The sequence below is a fragment of the Trichechus manatus genome, unplaced genomic scaffold (genome assembly GCF_000243295.1).
Source record: "Trichechus manatus latirostris isolate Lorelei unplaced genomic scaffold, TriManLat1.0 scaffold00016, whole genome shotgun sequence".
Lineage (NCBI taxonomy): Eukaryota > Metazoa > Chordata > Mammalia > Sirenia > Trichechidae > Trichechus > Trichechus manatus.
The window spans coordinates 10636142-10661544 of record NW_004443952.1 but is presented as its reverse complement, the minus strand read 5'-3'; the positions used below and the strand labels follow the sequence as shown (position 1 = coordinate 10661544).

Sequence of the window (25403 nt, the reverse complement as noted above, 5' to 3'; positions counted from 1 at the left end):
CATTTTGCATTCCCACCGGCAGTGCATAAGAGTTCCGATCTCCCTGCAGCCCCTCCAACATTTGTTATTTCCAGTGTTTTTGATTCATGCCAGTAATGCCAGGGTGAGATGGTATCTCATTGTGGTTTTAATTTGCATTTCTCTAATGGCTAGTGATCGTGAGCATTTCCTCATGTGTCAACTGGCTGCTCAAATGTTTTCTTTGGTGCAGGGCTTTTTTTTTTGTTGGGAGTTTTTTTTTTATTACCTTTTCTATCTCTTCTCTTGTTATGGGCCTGTTCAGATTTTCAGCTTTAGTTTGTGTTAGTTCAGGTAGGTAATGTGTTTCTAGAAATTTGTCCATCTCCTCTAGGTTTTCAAATTTGTTGGGGTATAGTTTTTCATAGTACTCTGTTATGATCCTTTTCATTTCAGTTGGGTCTGTTGTAATGTCCCCCATTTCATTTCTTATTTGGGTTATTTGCATCCTGTACTGTTTTTATTTTGTCAGTTTGGCCAATGGTTTGTTGGTTTTGTTGATCCTTTCAAAGAACCGACTTTTGGTTTTGTTGATTCTTTCTATTGTTTTTCTATTCTCTAGTTCATTTATTTCTGCTCTGATCTTTATTATTTCCTTTCTTCTAGTGGCTGTGGGCTTCTTTTGCTGTTCTTTCTATCTGTTCGAGTTGTATAGCTAATGTTTTGATTTTGTCCCTTCTTTTTTGATATGTGCATATATTGCTATAAATTGACCTCTGAACACTGCCTTTGATGTGTCCCAAAAGTTTTAGTATGATGTGTTTTCATTCTCTTTTGATGCTAGAAATTTTTTTTTTCACAAATAAGATCTTTTATTTGTCATCATTAAAAATCTGAATTTTAAACAGATTCTTGAACAGGTGGCTCATAGCCATCAGCTCGTTCAACTTTAGCACCTGTCTCATCTCCAGTAGCTTTTCCAGAACTACTACCTTCACCATGAAGCTCCATGAGTTTTCCCAATTCAAACCTGGGCTTCTTCAGCACTTTTATTTTTCTAACAAATGCATCATGGAGAGGATAAATAGATTGGCAAGCCTTTTCTATGTCTTTTCCAATGCTGTCTGGAATCAATTTATTGACCACTTCTTTCAAGTCATTTGTCTGCACCTCTTGGGTCATGATTTCCATCATTTTCTTCCGGATTTGGCAGACCTGTTGGTGTTGAGCATAAGACATCTTCTGAATCTGATTGTTGCGTTTTTTAGTAAAACCAACACAGAACAGACGAAGCAAATAACCATCGGTAGTCTTGACATCAACATGAGCTTCAGTCATGGTCTGCCATTTTTTGACCACGGAGCACATTTTGTCACGGGTAAGATCCATGCCATGGAAGTTGGTCAGGCAGTTTTCGCCCTGAACATCCTCAGTAATTAGCTTGAATTTTCTTAATGCAACTTCATCGTTCTGCAGATCGGCAAGGCTCACTTCAAAAACATGACCCTTGAGGCCATCAGATGCAATTTTTGTTCCTTGAGTCCTTGTGACTAGTGTTTTCCCAATATTTCTTATATTGAACATAGCTGGTGCCTTCACATCATACCAATCTTTCTTAGAAAATGGATCAACCACTTTTTTCTTGGCTCCTTTTTTGCCACCTTTTGTAAGGTGCTTGTTCTTGCCGACGGCCATGCTGCTGCTCAAAGAGCCAAAAAGCTGATGCTAGAAATTTTTTGATTCCATCTTTGATTTCTTCTATTATCCACTGATTTTTAAGCAAAGTGTTATTCAGCTTCCATATATTTGCTTTTGTTTCCTTCCTGTTGTTAATTTTTACTTTGATGGCATTGTGATCAGTGAAGACACTATGTATTTTCTCAGTGTTTTGGATTTTGTTGAGGGTTGCTTTCTGGCCTAAGATGTGGTCTATTCTGGAGAACGTTCCATATGCGTTGGAAAAGAATGTACTTGGCAGCTGTTGGGTGGAGTGTTCTGTGTATGTGTCTGAGGTCAAGTCAGCTGACCATGGCCTTTAGATATTCTGTAGCTTTGTTGAGTTTCTTTCTAGGTATTCTGTCCTTTACTGAGAGTGGTGTGTTGAAGTCTCCTACTATTATTGTGGAACTGTCAATTTCTCTTTTCAGTGCTGTTAGAGTTTGTTTTATGTATTTTGGAGCCCTGTCATTAGATGCATAGATATTTATTATGTCTTCATGATGGAGTGTCCCTTTAATATTATATAATGCCCTTCTTTGTTTTTTATGGTAGATTTTGTTTTAAAGTCTATTTTATCAGAGATTAGTATTACTACTCCTGCTCTTTTTGGTAACTTTCCTTGATATATTTTTTTCCATCCTTTGGTTTTTAATAAATTTATGTCTTTGTTTCTAAGATGTGTCTCTTTTAGACAGCATATTGATGGGTCCTGTTTTTTATCCATTCTGTCACTCTCTGTCTCATTGTAGGTGCATTTACACCATTTACATTCAGTGTAATTATTGATAGGTGTGAGCTTATTGTTGTCATTTTGTGGTGCTTTTTTTTGTGGTGCTGACGTTTTATTTGTTCCTCTTACTTTCCTGTGCTGAATTCCTTTTGTTTGTGGATTTTTTTTTTCATTTCTTTCATTTTTTTTAGATTATGTGTTTACTGAGACTTTATGTTTTTCTTCTTTATTTTGATGGATAGGTTTGTTAACTTTCTTTGTGGTTATCTTGAAATTTACCCTTATCTTCCTAAGTTTGAATTAGTCTTTTATTACTTGGTATCGCCTTGACTTCCTCTGCATTTGAAAGTTCTATACCTATACTGCTTATTCCCTCTTTTATTGTTCTGATGTTGCTGTCATTTACAGATTAACCTCTGTGGTTCCCTGTTGTAAATCTTTAGTTTTGTTTTGCCCTTGAGAGTTCATTACCTAGGTTGGTATCTGGCTGGTGGGATCTTGCATTCTAGATTCAGGCTGTTATCTGATGTTGGTTGTCTAACCAAAGGACTCCCTTTAATAATTCTTGTAAATTTGGTTTGGTTTTTACATATTCCCTTAATTTCTGTTTATCTGGAAATGTCCTAATTTCACAATCATATTTCAATGAGAGTTTTGCAGGATATATTATTCTTGGTTGGCATTTTTTTTCTTTCAAGGTTTTATATGTGCCATCCATTGTCTTCTTGCCTGCATGGTTTCTGCCGTAAATCAGAGCTTAGTCTTATTGTTTCCCCTCTGTATGTGACTTTTTATTTTTCTTGAGCTGCTCTCAGGATTCCTTCTTTGTCTTTGATTTTAGCAAGTGTGGTTATGATATGCTTGGTGATTTTCTTTTCGGGTCCATGCTATACGGGGTTCTTTGAGCTTCTTGGATGGTTGGCTTTTCATCTTTGATGATATTATGGAAGTTTTCTGTCAGCAGTTCTTCAGTGATCCTCTCTGTGTTGTTTTCTCCTTTGGTCTAGAACTCTGATCACTAACAAATTTTTGTTTTTGATTGTATCCCACATCAATCTCAGGGTTTCTTCATATTTTTTCATTCTTTTCTTTTTCCTCAAACAAAGTGATATCCAGGGATTTGTTTTCAGTTTTGCTGATCCTGTCTTCCTTTGTTTCAAACCTCCTCCTCTAATCTTCTACGACTCTGTCTATTTCTGAAATCTTGTTGTTTATCTTTTGGATTTCTAATTGCTGTTTTTGTATGATTTCCAGTTTTGAGTTTATTTTGACATTTTGTTCCTGTATTATTTTCCTGAATTCTTCCATTATTTTGTCTTTCTTTTCCATGATTTTCTTTCTTTCCCATGATTTTGTCTATTTTTTCCCCATTTTTGTCTGCTTTTTCCTTCATTTCTTGGATACCCGTGAGTATTAAAGATCTGAACTCCCTATCAGGTAGTTCCAGTGCCTTTTCTTCTACTGGAAGGTCTTCTGGTGTTTTATTTTGGATGCCTACTTGAGTGATCTTGTCCTTTTTTAATGTGTTTTGATATTGTCTGCTGTCTTCGGGACATTCAGTAATTATTTTCTTCATTTATTGGTTGTAGATTTGTTTGTTTCATCCTGATTTTTTTGTTTTATTTGGTTATGTCTGAGCAGGCAGGCCTGGCATTCTTTGTTGTTTGCTCATCTGTGGGCATGATATTTCTCACCATCTTGTCTAGTGGGCAGGGCCAGTTGCTCCGCTATGGTGCCGCAGGGCAGGTCCGGCAGAGGGGGAGGGGCTGAGCTGGGTTGTTTGTGGCACGTACTGGGGCTGATAGGGTGGTGCTAGGAGGCAGTGCAGGGCAGGTTCCGGTAGACCATGTCTGTGGTGCTCATGGTGTGATGCTCAGTGCATGGGGCAGACAGGCAGGAGGTGGGGAGAGGATGTGGTATGTGGAGTTAACTGGGTGTGGTAAAGAAGAGAAAGAGAAGGAAAAAAAAGTGCTGGAGGTGTGGCCAACATGGCAGAGTAGTCAGATGCTTCCTGTGGTCCCTCTTCCAACAAAGACCCAGAAAAACAAGTAAATTGATTATATATGACAATCTAGGAGCCCTGAACATCAAAGCAAAGTTGAGGCATTGGACTGAGTGGCAGGGGAGGGAGAGACGGTTTTTAAGCAGCAAGGAGTTGCCAGACCTGACCTGGCGGAAACAAGCACCCTGCAGGCCAGATTGGCTGGTGTGTGCACTGACGCAAGCAGTGGTGTTTGGGATGTGTTTTCCACATCAGAAGAGACCAAGCGATGGAGAGTCTACTCAAGCCTCCAGAACCAGTGAAAAGTGGCACTCAATTGGCAAAAGATAAGTACACGTGTCTAACCCACCACTTGGATCTGAAAACATCCCGTTTGGGAAGAACCTCTTTCTTATTTACCTATCTCCTCCCCACTCTGCACCAGGTCCTGGGCCAGCTTCTGTGATTTCCATGTTCCCTGGGCTGGAAGTAGGACCCATCACATGCCCTGAGCCATTCTCCTGGCCTTGGACAGGGAACAAATTAACAAACAGGGAAAAATAATCTGCTAGCTCCCCTAAGCCAGGAACTCAGGGCAGGCACAGCTCCTTTGTCTAAGCACAGGCATAAGGGGTCCATGGACTCTGAATACCTTTCACCCCTTCGTAGACATGTGTGGGCTCATTTCAACAGCGTAGGCCCTCATTAGCACAATACAACAGGGTATATACCTGAAGCGTAACTTCAACTGTATCAGCTATATGGTGGAGTGGCAGGTTCACGACATTTGACACCTCTCTGCCAATTAAGCAGGGTCCTCACCTACCCACATCAGGGGCCTGAGGACTGGTGGCTCCACCTATGCCACTTAGCCACCTGTGACAAGGGTCCATGAATAAGTGGTGTCTCCCAGTCCTTACAGCCAACAGCACTGGGTGCCCATACTCCAGATGCAAAACCCATCCACCTATGCACCATAGGGAACAGGGACACACTGTCCTCCCAGACACTCAGGGGCAGCTATCAGCCCCCTGCCTTGCTCAGTGCTTGACCCCCTACTGCAGCCAGATACCTGTGCCTACTCCAATCACCACTGCCCAACTAGGAATGTAGGCGAGAGCCTGCACCACACACTTGGTGACTGACTACCTGAACACCTGAGATGAATCCATAGAAGAAAAGTAAATGGACTCCTGGGCTTACATACCTAGTAACAGATCTAACCACCTGGTGACAGGATGTTAGAGCTTCAAAGGTGTCAGTAGTCAAACTAGCTCACATAAGCATCTATTTGAGCATATCAAAACAAGAAGCTAGGACACAGTAAGCAAACATAAAATAAATAAATACAATAACTTATTGATGGTTTGGAGACAACAGTCAGTATCAAATCACACAAAGAGGTAGACCACGATGGCTTCAGCAAGCTCCCAAAACAAAGAATCAAGAAATCTTCCAGAGGACGAGAACTTCTTAGAATTACTGGAGGTAAAGTACAAAAGATTACTATCTGGAACTCTTCACTATATCAGGAAGGAGATCAGGCAAAATGTAGAACAAGCTGAGGAACACACAGACAAAACAATAGAGGAACTTAAGAAGATTAGAGAAGAGCATAATGACAAATTTAACAGGCTGCAAGAATCCATAGAGAGACAGCAAACGGAAGTCCAGAAGATTAACAATAAAATTTCAGAATTAGACAACCCAATAGAAAGTCATAGTAGCAGAACTGAGGCAACAGAAGTCAGAATTAGTGATGACTGAAGATAAAGCACTTGACACCAACTTATCTGAAGAAAAATCAGATAAAAAGAATTTTAAAAAATGAAGAAACCCTAAGAATTATGTGGGAATCTATCAAGAGGAATAACCTACGAGTGACTGGAGTACCAGAACAGAGGGGGATAACAGAAAATACAGAGAGAATTGTCAAAGATTTGTTGGCAGAAAACTTCCTTGATATCATGAAAGATGAGAAGATATCTATCCATGATGCTAATCAAACCCCGCACAAAGTAGATCCCAAAAGAAAGTCACCAAGACACATTATAATAGAACTTGCCAAAACCAAAGATAAAGAGAGAATTTTAAGAGTGGCTAGGGATAAACGAAAACTCATCTACAAAGGAGAATCAATAAGACTAAGCTCGGACTACTCAGCAGAAATGATGCAGGCAAGAAGGCAATGGGATGACATATATAAAGCCTTGAAGGAAAAAACTGCCAGCCAAGAATTATATATCCAGCAAAACTGTCTCTCAAATATGATGGCGAAATTAGGGCATTTCCAGATAAACAGAAGTTTAGGGAATTTGCAAAAACCAAACCAAAATTACAAGAAATACTAAAGGGAGTCCTCCGGTTATAAAATCAGTAACATCAGATAACAAGCTAAGACTAGAACACAGGGCAGAGCAACCAGATATCAACCCAGATAGGGAAGTCACAAAAATAAATCAAAGCTAAAACACTGTAAATAGGGAAACAGGGACGTCAATATGTGAAAGATGACAACATTAAAACAAAAAAAGAGGGACTAAAAAACATAGTCACAGATCTTTCATATGGAGAGGAAGTCAAGGTGACATAAAGAAATAAAAGATTGGTTTAAACTTAGAAAAATAGGGTAAACATTAAAGTAACCACAAAGGAAACTAACAATCCTACACATCAAAATAAAAAGCAAGAAGAACATAAAGACTCAGCAAATACAAAATCAACAACAATGAAAAAAGATGAAAAGAAAATACGTAAAGAAAAACCACTGGAACAGAAAATTAAGTGGAACAAAGAAACTGTCAACAACACAAAAAAATTAAACTCATACCTATCAGTAATTACGCTGAATGTAAATGGACTAAGTGCACCAATAAAGAGAGAGAGAGTGGCAGAATGAATAAAAAAACACGATTGGTGTATATGCTGCCTACAAGAGACACACCTTAGACTTAAAGACACAAACAAACTAAAACTCAAAAGATGGGGGAAAAAAAGTGCTGAGGGAGCTTACCATTGGAGTAGCACAGACCCAGGGAAGCTGTGTGCTGGTGGCACAGCCCATCAAGAAAGGACAGATATGGCACACACAGCTAGGTGGGCAGGAGAAAGGAAAGAAAGGAAGGGAGAGAGAGAAAAGAAACTAGATTTTAAAAAAAGAGAGAAATAGGCACACATGGCCAGGTGGTCAGGAGAAAGGAAAGAAGGAAGGTGGAAACAGACAAGAAACAGAAAAAAAAAAAGATGCCAGATGGTTGGGAGGAAGGAAGGTAGAGAGACACAAGAAACCAAGAGAAGGAAAAACAAAAAATGCTCTGAGGGAGCCCTCTGGCTTGGCGGCACAGACTGGGGAAAGGCCTCACCAATCGAGTGGCACTGCACAGCCCATCTAGAAGAAGCAGAGATGGCACATGATGCCAGGTATTCAGGAGAAAAGAAAGGAAGGATGGTAGCGAGAGACAAGAAACTGAGAAAAGAAAAAAAAAAAAAAGCCACAAGGGAACTCACTGGCTTGGTGATGCAGACTGGGGAAGTGGCTCCCCAACCGAGTGAAGCTGCACAGCCTGTGAAGAAGGTGGGGAGATGGCACAAAGAGCCAGGTGTTCAACAGAAAGGAAAGCAAGATGGTGAGAGAGAGAGAAGAAACCAGAAGCAGCCATAAAAAGCAACAGTAGCCACAAAAAAATGGTACTGAAGGAGCTGGCCGGTGTGGGCGGGGCCAATCCAAGCAGCAATGAGCTGGCGGAGGCTGAGCAGGAGGAAGAAGGGTGGGAGGTGGGAAAGCATGTATTGCTGGGTACCAGGTGCTCTGTCTCCTGCTAGGAGCTCCATGAAGCTGTCTTCCCGTACTCCCTGTCTGCTATTCTTGGTGGCTGAGGGGTCTAAGATGGCAAAACTGTGCCATGTTAGCTGATAGGCGACCTCCACTCTGTAGCTCTCCTCACTGCCTGTTCTCTGTCAGTTTTTTATTCCATTCAGTATTGGTTGAGTTCTTTATCCCTTGATTTGATGCTTAGGGTTCCAGGATTGGCGTTTGTCTCTGATTTACTTAGTTTTTTGGGTCTTTGCTATGGAGGGACGGTGTGGTGCTTCTGTCTATAGCACCATGTTGGTTCCGGCCCCCTCTCAAGATAAGTTTTGATTTTATTTTGGTTCTTTTTTTTTCATGATTTTTCTCAACAGTCTGTTGATCTTTTATCACTTTATCATATGTATAAATGAAGCCCTAGATTAATTAGAATAAGTAGCTAGTGGGGCTTTATGGAAAGGCTGATTTGGGGGCCCTGTCAGTAAGTAGGTGGAGATGTACCCACAATCCGGCTTTCCTTTTAGCATGTGGGGCAGTGAGAAAATCAAGTGAAGAAATTGGAATGCTCTTATTTGTTAAATAATGAAGGCTTGATTCTGAGGATGGAATACATTGAAGTATTTCACTGTTTTCTGGTGCTACCTTTCCTTTGAATGTTTCTCTGTGTCTCTGAATGGTCTTGATCTTGGTTCTCTCTTCAATTCCCTCTTCTCTTCTCTTCTCTTCTCTTCTCTTCTCTACTCTTCTCTTCTCTTCTCTTCTCCACTTACTCTATAGGAGAACTCACCCATTCAGGTGGGTATACACTGGTGTGACCATCTCAATTGCTAAAATTTTTGAATGCTTTCATACCAGTAGGTAAAGTGCTGCTTACAGGAGACCTCTGCTTCAACAAGATAGCCAGTATCTATTCTGATTAGTCAGTGCTCGTGGCTCCACCCAGAATCATGTTCCCCTAGGGTGGGGAATGCATGACTCCTCATCAATACTCTTTGTTGTGGCTGTTAGGTTCTGACTCGTAGTGACTGTATAGGACAGAGTAGAACTGTCCCATAGAGTTCCCAAGGAGCAGCTGGTAGATTTGACCTGCCAACCTTTTGGTTAGCAGCTGAGCTCTTAACTACTATGCCACCAGGGCTCCATCAATACTCTACTTATTCCTAATTTACTTTATAATCAGTTTCCCACAAGGGCTTTCTTCACTCCTCTAACCCCACTCCACAGATGTCCAAGACACTTATTTCCCTGAGAATATAGGAGATATTTGATTTAAACAAAGGTCTTCCACCTGAGACATTATCTATGACTCAGACTCAACATAGAGACTGAGTTCAGGAAACCCAAATGCAAGAAATGGAAAATATTTTCTTTGACTATGTCATAGTCAACTCCTAACCTGAGCTTTTGCTGGTAGCCATATGCGAAAACCTCTTGCAGTTGAGGCCAGTGTGAAAATGCATGTACTGTATTCACTGTTCATTGGAAAGAGAGCTGTATGCTTTAGATAGCACACAATGTGACAAAGTTGATATTTTGCTATAACATGTTTTATATCCTGTCCTGCATTTTTGCCATAATGTTGAGCCATACCAACTCTAAATGGGAATAAATGCTTTGATTAAAAACCAATAGGCCATACACTCTTTACAAATACCATTTACAACCACCAACAATCCTTACACATATACACAACTGAGGTGGAAGGAAAAAAAATCCTTATTTCATGCTCTCCTCTACCAAAATAACAAGCTGACCATGGCATGTGGCCTGAAAGAAATAAAATGCATCCATTTCTAAGTTGTCTCGCCTGCAAAGGCAGTCATCTGTTTTGTTGCTGTAACATAAGATTGTTAAGGAAAGAAATGTAGTTTCAATTAATTTCTGAATGTTTCAAGTACAAATATAACTGGCATCCTGAACTTGCCAATTCTTCTATATATTCCAAAAACCAAACCCATTGCCGTTGAGTCAATTTTGACTCATAGTGACCCTATAGGACAGAATAGAACTGCCCCATGGGGTTTCCAAGGCTGTAATCTTTAAAAAGCAGATTGCCATGCCACATCTTTCTCTCACAGTGCAGCTCATAGGTTGGAACTGCAACCTTTTCCATTAGCAGCCGAGCACTTAACCATTGCACCATCAGGGCTCCTTCCTTCTATATGTTAGATTTAGAAAATTCTTCCTCTGAAAGCTTCATGTTGTTAGCTGGCATAAAGCTATGTCTTCTGAAAAAAATTAAGATTATTTCACAACAGTGAAAATTACCAGAGTATACTTTGCAGAGTTTCCCCAAACTGTATGACAGAATTTTTCTGATTATTCATATAATAATGTTTAGTTTACTTTCTAAGCAATAAATGTATCTCATTTTTAGTAATCAGATTTTATTAAGATGGAAACTGAAGGCAAAGTAGGTCATAACTCTGGGGATTATGTAAAAAATGTATACCTATATAAACAATTTGTTTTCATATATTTTCATGTCTGTCAGTATGAGTTAAATAATGTTGAAATTGTTAAGGTGACAGCTTATATTAATCAACATTTGATTAACTATTTTATGAAGTGAAGAATGCTATGGGTAACTTCAAACGCCTAATAAAACTCAAACCCACTGCCATTGTTCTGACTCATAGCAACCCTATAGGACAGAGTAGAACTGCCCCATAGGGTTTCTAAGGAGTGGCTGGTGGATTTGAACTGCTGACCTTTTGGTTAGCAGCTGAGTTCTTAAACAATGCGCCACCAGGGCTCCCAAATTCCTAATATGTATCATAAATTTGTGTTTTACAAAATAAGATTTTATTGAAACATCGATAACCTAAACTTTAAAAAAATTCTTTCTGTTTGATCTTCACTAAAATCCTGTCTTAGCATTTGGTGAATTTTATAATGCAATATGCCCAAGATTATTTTTAAAACAGATATTTAGAATTAAATAGAAAGTTAGAAACTCTAAGTTTGGTATGGTTACGTTGCATTTTTAATTTTGAATTTTTATTTCCCTTTAGAACCAAAAATAACTCGTCCTCCCATAAATGTAAAAATAATAGAAGGATTGAAGGCAGTTCTGCCATGTACCACAATGGGCAATCCCAAACCATCAGTGTCATGGATCAAGGGAGACACCGCTCTCAGGGTAAGTGATCATTCGGATAAAACGTCTATAAAACATATTTTTAAATATAACAGTCCTTTCTAAACTCAGCTACACCCTTATAAAATTGTAGTATAAATTTTTTTCATATGCATTCTAACCATACTTAAGTATTTCTGTTCCCACATATGCAAATTGTAAGGCATCCCAGTTGGGGATGGATGGGGAAAAAAAAAAAGAGATGAGAACTAATAGCATTAGGGATGGAAAAGGAGGCAAAGCAAAGGCAAAGCTAGAGTCTCTTTTATTTGTTGGTTGGTGATTGGTTTATTTGGGTTTTTTTTTGTTTGTTTGTTTGTTTACTCTTAACGGAAACCCTGGTGGCATAGTGGTTAAGAGCTATGGCATGCTATAGCTACTAACCAAAAGGTCGGCGGTTTGAATCCACCAGCTGCTCCTTGGAAACCCTATGGGGCAGTTCTACTCTGTCCCATAGGGTCGCTATAAGTCGGAATCGACTCGACGGCTATGGGTTTGGTGTTTTGGTTTTGTTTTTAACATTGAGTCTTTCAGACTTACGGGGAAAAAATGATAGAAATAAAATCCAGGTTTTAGAATTGATGATTTCTGGGAGGAGGGAGAGAAATGAGGTTTGGAAGAAAAGGTACGAGGACAAACACTCTGGAGTAAAGCTAGAACATGAAGACTCAGCGCTGGTGAACAAACACCTTAGTACTTCCTCAGTTATGCAGAGTAGGTACATAAAAAATGTATTATCCAGGCTTATTTTATACTGCCTTTGTATCTTATTCACAAATTTATTGATAAATTATTATACTGCATCGTCATTGTCTCTTTCCATACTTATCACCTGCTAACTGAACCCAATGAGGTCACAGGCATAATGGTTTTCATCTTACTATGCCTAGCATAGTCCATGCAGAATACGTAGGTCTCAATATATGTTAATTAATTGAAAAAAGTGCAAAATAGACTAGCTTTGTTTTATATAGAATAAAACAGATAATGTGAAAATGTTTTATGATTATATAACTCTCTGGCCTTCCTTTTGTTATAAATATTGGATGTATTTTCTACAATGAAAACAAGAGTGGCTTTGTGTGTGCTACTGAATTCAGAGTCCAGAAAGAAAAAAATAAATGTAATATTTTAACTTCAAAGTGAAATTTTTATTATTTATAGAATTTTCCAATTTTTCAAGGGACATATATTCCTTTAAGGATACCGTAGAGAGTGTATAGTATAATATAGTAATTAAAGAAATGCGTTCAATCAGACAGACTTGGTGTAACTTCACAAGTCAAGTAAATCTTGGTGTTGTTATGTGATGAAAGAAAATAAAAATAAACTATGTCTCATGGAGTCATTGTAAAGGTTAATTTTGGTAATCTTGTACTAACTCATTTAACATTGTGTGTGATACATAATAAATGCTTGATAAATGTTAAAGTTATATTGATGATGATAACAGTGGTGATGATGACTTGATAAATTATGACAAATATATCCTTGATTGAGCCATGATGTTTTAAAATTTATGTCCCTATTTCTTGCAGGAAAATTCCCGCGTTGCAGTTCTTGAATCTGGGAGTTTGAGAATTCATAATGTGCAAAAGGAAGATGCAGGACATTATCGATGTTTGGCAAAAAACAGCCTTGGGACAGCATATTCCAAATTGGTGAAGCTGGAAGTTGAGGGTAAGTAACTATATTCCTTCCTGTCACCATGTGAACGAAGAGCCTCATATTTTTTTTTGTGAAGACTGTATTTTAGCTTGCAAAAGCAGAGATGTAGGCAGTCTAAGCCCCTCAACTATCCAGCCATTGGATCATGAGGTCAACACCGTGAGAACAGAAAAGAAAAAATAAAGAGAGAAAGAAATTTTCACTAATGTAATAGGTCACATGGAGTCCTGGTGACACAGTGGTTAAAATACTGGGTGCTAACCAAAAGATCAGTAGTTCAAATCCACCAGCTGCTCCTTGGAAACCCTATGGGGCAGTTCTACTCTGTCCTATGGGGTCACTATGAGTCAGAAGCAACTTGATGGCAACGGGTTTAGTTTTTTGGTTTGTTTGTTTAATAGGTCAACATACCATCTATTGTCCACAATCGCTGGTAATTTGGACCAAAACAGACAAAATTTACTATAACACTAAAACAATAAGACACTATTTTAGAACTTCTTCCTTGGCTTGGACAATCCTCCCTTATTTATAAATTTGGAAACACTCATTTTATTTTATACAGCATATAGGCTTTATGACTTTTGAAAAAATTAAAAAATTATGTTTTTCAGATTGTGTTCTGTCACTAAGAGTTGAGAAAAATAAAACACTGACTAAAATATATAAGAAATAGTGGTTCTTTTTCATTTAAGAAAAAATGCTTTTAAAATCAAATAATTCAACAACTAGGAGTGAAAGACCTTCACTGAGAAATCAGAATCCAAGCAGTTGTAGGCATTCTATTCACTAGGTCGTAGGATCCTTCTTGACCTAAAATTTCCCCTTGTTTTGCTTAAAGATAGAAACTACTAGTACTCTTCTGCTAGTAGTAGAGTAAACTGAGTACAAAACTCTTCCCAGTCCTTCCTATTACAAGCTTTAGAATAAACTTCTCTGGCTCTCAGTTTTCTCATCTGTAAAGTGGGGTTTCTTGTGAGACTTACTGAGGTAAGGTGTTGATAGTGCTTAGCAGAGTGTCTGGCCCTTTGTAAACACTCAGTAAATGTTGGCTATCAGAATTATCACCTATTTTTCTCATTTTCTGTGACTGGTAAAAGAGATTAAAATATTTAAAAAATTGAAAATGTTAAAATATTAACCAGGAGCTCAGAGCAAAGAAGAAGGTGATTATGTAGGAGAGAGGGTAAATATTCAAGAAATGCTTCAGAATATAAAAGGGGCTTATTCAGGAGACAAGTGGAATGATAAATCTTATACAGAGGGTGACCACATGTCCCTATTTGCTCAGGATGGTTCTGGTTTACACCTGTTGTCCTGGAATAATTATTAATAGAATCCTCCTTTTACTTTTAAAAGTATCCAGGCTTAGATGATAAATTATATGGTCACCATACTTAGACAGGAAGAGGGAACTTCCTGTCCTAGGAAGAAAGGAGAAAAGGAATGTTTTCCTGTATAAATCAGTTCATAAGGTAGGTGGATGCCATTTAAGAAAGCTCTGTTTTGATGATCTCTGTTCCTTCAAGAAGTAGAAAGTAAAGCTATCTTCTGAAAGCACTTCTGTAATTGGAGGGGGGAAGGTTTTAAAATAGCTGTGGGGAATGCGAGAGATGACTCACAAGGAAAACTAGGATTGCTGGGCAAGGTTAAGGTTTTCATAGACAATGGGACCATGAATATGGAGTGCCATCAATCTGCATGGTTGCAAGGTTTCTCTGTGCCCTTCCCCCTACATGGTTCAGCAGTAATGGTATAAATTCAGAAAAAGGAGAAACCAAAAATCAAAGGCAAGATATAATGGTTGGAGTTTTGCCAGGAAGGGAAATAAGGCAAAATAATAAATATACTTAATTAAACTGATTAAACACACAAAAAGAGGAATTAAAAAAAAAGAAAAATGTATTAGGAAAAAGAAAGGCAGTCCCCATGAAGAACTGAATATGTTGTTATTAGATGTCATTGAGTCAGTTCCGACTCATAGTGACACTGTGTACAACAGAACAAAACACTGCCCAGTCCTGCACCATCCTCACAATCTTTGCTATGTTTCAGCCCATTGTTGTAGCCACTGTGTCAGTCCATCTTGTTGTGGGTCTTCCTCTTTTTCACTGACCCTCTACTTTACCAAGCATGATGTCCTTCTCCAGGGACTAGTTCCTCCTGAGAACATATCCAAAGTACGTGAGATGAAGTGTTGCCATCCTCACTTCCAAGGAGCACTCTGGCTGTACTTCTTCCAAGACAGATTTGTTCGTTTTTCTGGGAGTCCATAGTATACTCAACATTCTTCGCCAACACTATAATAAAAATATAATGAATTTTTCTTTGGTCTTCCCTATTCATTGTGCAGCTTTCACATACATAGGAGGCAACTGAAAATACCAGGACTTGGGTCAGGTGCACCTTATTCCTCAAAGTGATATCTTTGCCTTTTAACACTTTAAAGAGGTCTTTTGCAGCAGATTTGCCCAATACAACATGCCATTTGCTTTCTGGACCGCTGCTTCCATGGGCATTGATTGTGGATCCAAGTAAAATGAAAATCCTTGACAATGTCAGTCTTTTCTCTGTTTATCATGATGTTGCTTATTGGTCCAGTTGTGAGGATTTTTGTTTTCTTTATGTTGAGGTGTAATCCATACTGAAGGCTGTAGTCGTTGATCTTCATCAGTAAGTGCTTCCAGTCCTCTTCATTTTCAGCAAGCAAGGCTGTGTCATCTGCATATCACAGGTTGTCAATGAGTCTTCCTCCAGTCCTGATGCCATGGTCTTCTTCATATAGTCCAGCTTCTCAGATTATTTGCTCAGTATACAGATTGAATTAAGTACCGTGAAAGGATACAACCCTGAAGCACACCTTTCCTGATTTTAAACCACACACTATTCCCTTGTTCTGTTCAAATTAATGCCTCTTAGTCTATGTACAGGTTCCTAATGAGCACAATTAAGTGTTCTGGAATTCCCATTCTTCACAATGTTATCCATAATTTGTTATGATCCACACAGTCGAATGTCTTTGCATAGTCAATAAAACACAGGTATACATCTTTCTGGTATTCTCTTCTTTCAGCTAAGATCCATCTGACATCAACTATAATATCCCTTGTTCTACGTCCTCTTCTGAATCCAGCTTGAATTTCTGGCTGTTCCCTGTCCACATACTACTGCAACCATTTTTGAATATTCTTCAGCATGATTTTACTTGTGCGTGATATTGATATTGTTTGATAATTTCTACATTGTGTTGACTCGCCTTTCTTTGGAATGAGCATGAATACGGATCTGTTCCAGTCTGTTGGCCAGATAGCTGTCTTCCAAATTTCTAAGCATAGATGAGTAAGCATTTCTAGCATTGCATTCATTTGTTGAAACATCTCAATGGGTATTCCATCACTTCCTGGAGACTTGTTTTTTGCCGATGTCTTCAGAGCGGCTTGGACTTCTTCCTTCACTATGATCAGTTCTTGATCACATGCTACCTCTTGAAATGGTTGCACATTGACCAGTTCTTTTTGACGCAGCAGCTCTGTATATTCCTTTCATCTTCTTTTGATGCTTCCTGCATTGTTCGGTATTTTGCCCGTAGAATCCCTCCGTATTGCAACTCAAGGATTGCATTTTTTCTTCAGTTCTTTCAGCTTGAGAAATGCCAAGTGTGTTCTTCCCCTTTGGTTTTCTAACTCCAGGTCTTTGCATATTTCATTATAATACTTTACTTTGTCTTCTGGAACCACCCTTTGAAATCTTCTGTTCATTGAATTGAATTTCATTGAATTTCTAGCAGTTCCCTGTCGACATACTGCTGCAACCATTTTTTCCATTTGCTTTATCTACTCTATGTTCAAGTCCAAGTTTCAGAGTCTCTTCTGACATCCATTTGGTCTTTTCTTTCTTTCTTGTCTTTTTAATGACCTTTTGCTTTCTTCATGTATGATGTCCTTAATGTCATCTCACAACTTGTCTGGTCTTCAGTCATTAGTGTTCAGTGTGTCAAATCTATTCTTGAGATGTTCTCTGAATTCAAGTGGCATATACTCAAGGTTGTACTTTGGCTGTCGTGGACTTCTTTTAATTTTCTTCAGCTTCAACTTGAACTTGCATATGATCAGTTGATGGTTTGTTCCACAGTCGGCCCCTGGTCTCATTCTGACTGATGATGCCGAGCTTCTTCCTTGTCTCTTTCCACAGATGTAGTTGGTTTGATTGCTGTGTTTTCCATCTGGCAAGGTGCACATGTATAGTCACCATTTATGTTGTTGAAAAAAGGTATTTTCAATGAATAAGTCATTGATCCTGTAAAATTCTATCATGTGATCTCTGGCAATTGTTTCTATTACCAAGGCCGTATTTTCCAACTACTGTTCCTTCTTCTTTGTTTCCAACTTTCACATTCTAATCACTGGTAATTATCAATGCATGTTTGATCAATTTCAGACTGCAGAAGTTGGTAAAAAAAAAAATCTTCAATTTCTTCATCTTTGGAATTAGTGGTTGGTGTGTAAATTTGAATAATAGTCATATTAACTGGCCTTCCTTGTAGGCATATGAACATTATCCCATCACTGACAGCCTTGTACTTCAGGATAGATCTTGAAATGTTCTTTTTAACAATGAATGTGACACCATTCCCTTTCAATTTGTCATTCCCAGCATAGTAGACCATAAGATTGTATGATTCGAAATGGCCAATACCAGTCCATTTTAGCTCACTAATGCCTAGGATATTTATCTTCAAGTGTTCCATTTCATTTTTGACAATTTCCAATTTTCCTAGATTCATACTTCATACATTCAACTTTCTGATTATTAATGGGTGTTTGCAGCTGTTTCTTCTCATTTTGAGTCATGCCACATCGCAAATAAATGTCCGAAAAGCTTTACTCCATCCACATCATTAAGGCTGACTCTACTTTGAGGAGGCAGCTCTTCCTCAGTAGTATTTTGAGTGCCTTCCAATGTGAGGGGCTCATCTTCTGGCACTATATCAGACAATGATCAGCTGCTATTCATAAGATTTTCACTGGCCAGTTTTTCCAGAAGTAGACCACCAGGCCCTTCTTCCTAGTCTGTCTTAGTCTGGAAGCTCAGTTGAAACCTGTCCACCATGGGTGACCCTGCTGGTATTTGAAATACTGGTGGCATAGCTTCCAGCATCACAGCAACACACAAGCCACCAAAGTACAACAAACTGCTTAATGAGTCGCAGTCCTCAGAAAGAACTGAATATAATTTCCACAAATGAAAAATATAATTGCTGAAATTAAAATTCAATTAATGAGCAATTGTAGATCACACAGAGATGAAGAGATAATTAGTGCACTGGAAGTTAGCTCTTTAGAATTTAGAATTCAGTGCAGAGAGTTAGAAGAGGCAGAAAAGATGAAATTGAATTTAAGATAAACGAAGGGTTACAGAAAGAGAGAATCAAAAAAAAAAAAATAATAATAATAATGAAAGAGGCAATGGCCAAAAACATCATCACTGAGAACTTTCCAAAACTGATGAAAGACAAATCTTGAAGTATGAAAAGCACACCAAGTCCTACTCAGTGAAAATAAAAGAGTAAATAAATGATTTCATACCCAGACACATCATAATGAAACACCAAGGACAAAGAGATGATCTCAAAATACTGAAGAGAAGACAGATTATTTACAAGGGTACGCAATTAAAATGCCAGCAATGGGGAGGGGAGGGGAAACCAGCCCTTTCATATATATTCTTATAACTTGGTATAGCCTAGTGAAGCCTTTTTTTTAAAAAATAAAATCAAACAAATATTTGCATATTTGTCTCTAACTTCTGATTGTTTATATAAAGGAATTATTTACACAAGTATATGTTTAAGGTTATTTATCACAAAGTTGTTTAAAATAGTAAAGAGTTCAAAAGAACTTAAATTTGCATCAATAAGAGACTGAATAAATACGCGATGAAATTCCGTGTAGCTATTAAAAAGAATGAGGTTGATCTATACGTATTGACTTCCAAAAATATCCACAATATCTGACTTGGGCATGTTACTGTCCATCTCTGATCCTCAGTTTCTTCATCTCTAAAATATAGATAAAAATAGGACCTACCTCTAAGAGTTGTTACGGTACTTAAATGAATTAATGTAGGCACATGGTAAACACTATCTAATTGTTTGCTTTTTAAATTGTTTCATTTATTTAACAAGTACTTATATAGTGCCTACCATGTGCTAGGTATTGTTCTATGTGCTTTAGAAATACTAACTCATTACAAGTATTAATGCATTCATAAGTGAAAAAGCAGGTTAAAGAACAGTGTGTATTGTATATTACATATTAGAATACATATACCAAACTGTTAACAGTCATTATCTCTACATATAGAATTACATCAAGGGGTTAATTTCTATTATGTGCTTTAAATAGCTCTATATTTTTTCACTCTTTATAAAGAAACCTTTAAATTAGGAAGAATTGATACATGTATTTATGCTTTGGGAAAAAAATTATTTCTTCCAAATACTATACTATTTTGATAAAGAGACATGAATCTTTTTATTCATTGCTTTGACATGTTTTATAGAGGCAATTTAATCCTTTGCTAATAGGTTTTTACAGTGCTTAGGGATTAGCTGAAGAATGGTGGGGGTGTGGATCCTGATGAACAGAATGTGGAATATGCCATGTTCTTAGGGAAGGAAACAATCCAGAAAGATAGTAAGCTTGGGGCATGCAAGGGAAAATAAATGGAGCCACCTAGGTGGAGCGGGAAGCGAAGGGGTTCAGAGAAAGGCAGCTGCTGGTGGAGTCTCTCCCCATTTGACTCTTCTTTCACTCTTCAGTCATAAGCCTGGGCTTTATGATTCCTTAGTGGCTTGGTGAATCCAACACTACAATTCTGTTTGGATTCTGATTTCTTAATGAACGTTTTCCACACTTGGTTGGGTATGATTGAGTTATAGGAGAAAGGGAAAAGTATAATTAAGGTAAGTTCTAGTAGAAAAGTGAAGGACTAGTAGGTAAGAACTATGCAGATATACTGATTGGACATTGGCGGGGAAATCTTAAATTCCATAGTCACCTGGAGTTGTCAATCTTTCAAATGTGGAGGCTATTCCTTTGGAAGAGGTTAACCCCTGTCTCCGGTTCCTCTGTGACAGTGGACTTTAAAGTAGGTTTCATGGCAGGATGTGATCAGAGGACAGCCTTTTGTCAGTTCTCAACAGAGAAATCTAAATATCATGTGTCACAGATTGGAAGATGCTCATTTTATACCGTATCTCCAGTTGGGACGCGTCTCACAGTCAGTGGTCTCTGCTAATCACCGTTGGCTAATTTTAGTTTATTGTATGTTTTAACAGCTCTGACACTGGGATATGACTTATAGGTCTTAGAGGCAATTACACATGGTTTGTGACTTTGCCCTCTAGTAAGATCATTTTTTAACTGTCTCCAAAAGATGAGAATTAATATACAGTGATAAAACAAAGAGAAATAAATCATACTGACTCGTAAAGCTTTGTATATGTATTTAACTAGAAATATTCCTACTGTGAGAAATTCTTTCTTTTAGTAAGCCCTGCACGGAGATGAAAATATTGTTTTCTGTAGGTTAATTCCACATAGCCTCTTTTTTTTCAAAATTATATTTGCTGCATTTTAGTTTTGTTAGGGTAAAAATGAGATTAAGTGGCTTTAATGCCAGATAGAAGGAATTATCTTCTAAGTCAAGAGGAAGTCTTATCTCTTTCTCCAATGCATTTCGTGTTCTACTTTAGGTATGGTGTGAATGGGAAGAATGTTCCACACTGTTACCCTTGTATATCTTGAAATAGACTTCTCCTGAGTACGTTTAAAGTTCAGGAAGGCAGACACTCAGTGGTAGAGCTATATGACAATGGAATGGGCTGACTTGAGTGGTCGAGGCTAGAATTTTCAAGGAGAGGTTGCTATCATGGAGGTTTTGGGTAGGAAAACCTCTGAAATGCAAGATTCTGATTTTACTTTCCTGTTCTTGACCGGTTGTATATGCCCCTTAGCAAAAAATGTGTTTAATGAACCCTATGTCACAGAAATTAAACACTTTTAACATGATGTAGTAATTAGTTTTTATAGCTAGAAAAGTCATTTTAATTTTTTTTAATCATTGGAAAAGATCCATTTAACAATTTAAAAATATCCATTTTTCTTCCCTCATATTCTTTGACTTAACCATAATAAAATAAAATGATTTAGTTATTTGAGACTGCATATGAGTCTTATTATGTTCTGTGAATATTACCTTCAGACCAGTCCTGCCTGATATATAGAAACTGGCTGGGTATACAGTAATTGAGACCCAAATTAAAATAAATGGGAGTTGGAATGTATCAGGCCCCCATTGATTGCATTTTCTAATGTTACCTTGTTTACCATTGGGGCTTTAAATGATTAAGGAAAAAGTTGAACAGAAGTGAAGCTGGAACCAAGGGAGGGCTATCAGTGAGCAATCTCTAGTGGAAAGAGGTGGCTTAGCATCAACACAGAGCTGCAAATGAGAGCCAGGGAGGGTAGAGGAGCACTGTAACAAGAACAGAACCCTTCTAGATTGAGGGTTATCGTAGGCTTCCCTAATGTTTAAACAACTCCTTGTTTCCACATACCTTCAAAAGGCAGCACTTTGCCTCAATACGTGGGTGAGGTATTTTGGGGAGTTGAGAAGGAGGGTGAGCCATAAGGAAAATTTAGGTGGCGTCAGTGCACGAGCCCTCATCATGTCTGGGCACTGGGGTGTTGTCAGTACCGCTTCTCCGCAGTCTGGAAGGCTTCACCACATACTCGTAGGGCTAACAAGATCTGTCGAGAGGCATTTTTTCTGAAGAGTTTACACAGACATATGCAGTATCTATGACAACTAATAGAAATCCAAAGGACCAAAACAAGTCATAATTGATATGTACAAAGGGTACACCAGAGGCAGGTGTCAATAGAGCTAGCTGTAAAAGACCTGCAATGTTTTCAAACTGTTAGACTTCTAGTTCTCTTGGATGCCACTGGGGCCTGCCTGCTCTCCTAGAGATCAACTGCCCTTATTGCATCTAGGAAAGCAGGAGTGATCATGTAATGCTTGCGCTATATTTGATTGACTTTTTCCTTTGTTTATGCTGCAGCTCTTAACATGACAAATGCCACAGAGAGAGGTATTTAAAACCCCAATGTGTGCTGTGCTCTCAGTGATTGCAGTTTTAATAAAATTTGCAGTGGTCCTGTTCCCGGCATCAATTCTACTTGTTTGATGCCACTAACAGGTTTGATTTGCTGTCATGAGTAAATTGTGTATTTAAAAAACAAACAACAACAAACAATCCTAAACCTTTAAGAGCCTTGGTTACTATCATTGGGCAAATTAAATCTGCATGATTTAATAGGGTGCATGCTCTAAAGAAGAGTTTGACCCACTGATTTTGACTTTAGGGGATATTGTGTTGCATTTTCATCTAAAAATTTCTGTGGGACTTTCAAGGAAAAATGGTAGAATGAACTTTTAGTTGAATTTTCAGTAAAGTTCTCTAAGGAAAAAAAAAGTTATATGGTAATTATAGCACTAAAGGATAATGCTTCAAGTTAAGGAACAGATCTTACCGATTATGCTTTCTTAAATTCTAGTGTTGAAAAAAATGTGCTTGAAAGATTGGTCTTAAATGGTTTAAGTTAATTTTTGAGTGAAATATTGACATTATATTATCTGAAATAAAAAGTTACTGTGATTTAAAAGATGTGTACTCTAATTGGAGTAAGCTTTAAATTGCATTTTGTAGATATTAAAAAGAGATGCATAAGTTCAAACATACATACACAAAAGGAAAAGTTCTTCCTCTTTAATTCATTCATTCTGCCAACAAAGATTACTTGAACTATGTTCCCCAGGCACTGTGCGAGGCAGAGAAGGCCTTGTCTTCACTGGGCTTCATTTCAAAATGTAACTTATTTTTACCCATGCAAAGATGTCATAGAAAACTATTTGAATTCTACAGCAATATGGAATTTAAATAATTTTACACTCAGTTATTTCCTTCAGAAATCGAATATATACTATGACTTTCAAATTTTGGTTAGTATATTCATTTTCATGAATGATAAACTATACAATGCATGATTTGTGGAGGGAACTTAATGTATTGGTTAGTAATGTGGGCTCTAGACTCTCGAGAAAATTGCATGGGCTCCAGAGTCTAGAGTAAACTGCCTGAGTTCAAATCCTAGCTCCACCCTTATTACCTCTGTGATCTCTGGTAGGTTACTTAATCTCCTTGTAGCTCAGCTTCCCTACCTGTAAATGATGTTAATAATAATACTACCTACCTCATAAATTATTAGAAGGATAAACTTAATACATTTAAAGTTTTACAACAGTGCATGGCAACAAGTAAACCCTCAAATAATAGTTATTAATATTATTTCTAGGACTATACCACTTTTGTGCAACAGAAGCAATGATTTAAGGACTTCTGAAAATAATTACTACTCTTTATTCTTTCTATTTATCTTTGAGGTAGAAGCAATAAAGTTAATGGCAAAAACTACATTTCTATTTAAAATAAAGTTTATTCTTATTAATTTTGGTTCTATTAGAAGAGTAATCATTGTAATCATAGTCTGGAATGGACCCTAGAAATCATATAGTCCAATCCCTTATTTTTCAAGTAAGGAAACTTGAGACCCAGAAAAATTGTTACTTTGCTTAAGTTAGCAGCAAAGCTTGATTCCTAGGCTAGGACTTCCTGCACTATCCCATCCTTGATTCTTTTTCTTCTTCTACATTTGCGTTGGATACAGCAGTTCACTGGAGAGTTCACATGCTTTAGAATTAGATAGACCTGGGTGTTAATCCTGACTCTGCCACTTACTTGTTATGTGAGGTTGGATAATTTACCTACCCTTTGCAAATGTATTTACTCACTTGCAAAATGAGGACAATATTACTTAGAGCATGGAGTTCTTAAAATTGACTAATATAGCATACGGATGGTGCCTAAAGGGTAGCTCTCTGTTAAATATTGGTTGTTATTGGTATTGTCGTGTGTTGTTTTTATTGTTATAAAGCTGGGCGACTTCCTTCCAGAGAATACTGCTGGTTAGGCTCCTCACGTTTCATAAATAGGATGGCAACATTACCGACTGCTCATCTGGTTTCCAAAGAATATAAATCTATCCTCAATCAGCAATGCTTTGTACAGCATTCTTGGTACTTGTTAGAGATTATAAGTTTGATTTGTCACCATCGTGACAAGTGATGTAGCGTAGTTTATCTAAGGAGTTCTGTGAAGATGTGTCTTTACTGCTAAACCTGAGGGAGGCTGTTTGGAGTCAACCTGTCCAAAAAGAATTGCATAATGTAAAAGTGGAGGCAGCCTTCGTGTATATCCTGAGCTGACATCACACTTTCAATCACTACAGAAATAGCTGTTAGCCAAGTATTTGTTGAAAATATTGATCATTCCGTCACTCACTGCACTCTAAGTAAATCCCAGGTGAGGGGATTTCCTTTAAATTGCTTTAAAAATTTAGTGCCGGGGGTATGGGGATGTCTCTCCTGAAGAATTGGCATTTTGTCTTCCTCCCAGTAGTGAGAACTGTGTACTTTGTTTTCTTTTACTTTATTCATTCATTCATTTGCTCTGGTTGGCAGAATCCAGTTTGAAGTTTAATTACAGTAATAATTTCAGTAAACCAACCAGAAGTCTCTTCCTAATATTTATATGTTGTTATTCATTTAATTTACGGTCATATCATTGATTACATTCACCTCAAAACCTCTATGGAAAGAGATGGAAATGACTAAATTGATAGATTAGTGGAACTCTTTCTCCAAGGTAATGGTTCTCAAACATCAGTGTGCGCCAGAAGTATCTGCAGATCTTATTAAAAGGTGTAACACCAGGATACATACTCTAGTGACTCAAACTGGATTCAATAGGTCTATGTTAGGGTCTTTAACAACACCCCAAATGATTCCTATGCAGGTGTCTATGAATCACACTTGGAGAAACGTTGACTTAAAAATTTTTTACCTGGAATATCTTGATTCCAGATGAATCTTAAAAATTTAATAAGAAAGTTAGCTTACCCATGGGGAATAGTAGCACATAAAAGTTAGGATAGTTTCAAATTTATTCATTTGTTGAGTGCTTACTATATTCCATATAATGGGATAACTCCTAAAGATACAGAGAAAAATAAGACATAGTTCATTTCTTGAAAAAGTTTTCCAGTTTAGTGAGAAAGATAGACATGCTAACAAGTAATTGAAGTACACTATATTTGCAATGATAGAAGCTGGAGCAAGGTACATACGTAGCGCAGAGCAGGTAGTGAGGGGTCAGGGAAAGCTTCAGGGAGGTGAAGTTCGACAGGGCTTTGATTAATGAATAGGAGCTCATTGC

General features: G+C 37.8%; 2 protein-coding genes across 7 annotated transcripts in view; one reads left to right on the top strand and one right to left on the bottom strand.

The window, feature by feature from the left end:
• The window catches only part of MUSK (muscle associated receptor tyrosine kinase), a 115629-nt gene that overhangs the window by 16021 nt on the left and 74205 nt on the right, over positions 1–25403 (top strand). For all 6 annotated transcript variants that reach the window (XM_004372176.1, XM_004372173.1, XM_004372175.1 and 3 more), the window contains exons 4-5: positions 11211–11338; positions 12874–13015. In XM_004372176.1, the coding sequence (XP_004372233.1) occupies positions 11211–11338; positions 12874–13015 (270 nt within the window). The remainder of the gene's footprint in view (positions 1–11210; positions 11339–12873; positions 13016–25403) is intronic.
• Positions 818–1667, bottom strand: LOC101345608 (40S ribosomal protein S3a-like). Its single transcript, XM_004372177.2, has one exon. It carries the CDS (start codon positions 1651–1653, stop codon positions 859–861), a length of 795 nt encoding a protein of 264 aa, XP_004372234.1. The 5' UTR covers positions 1654–1667; the 3' UTR covers positions 818–858.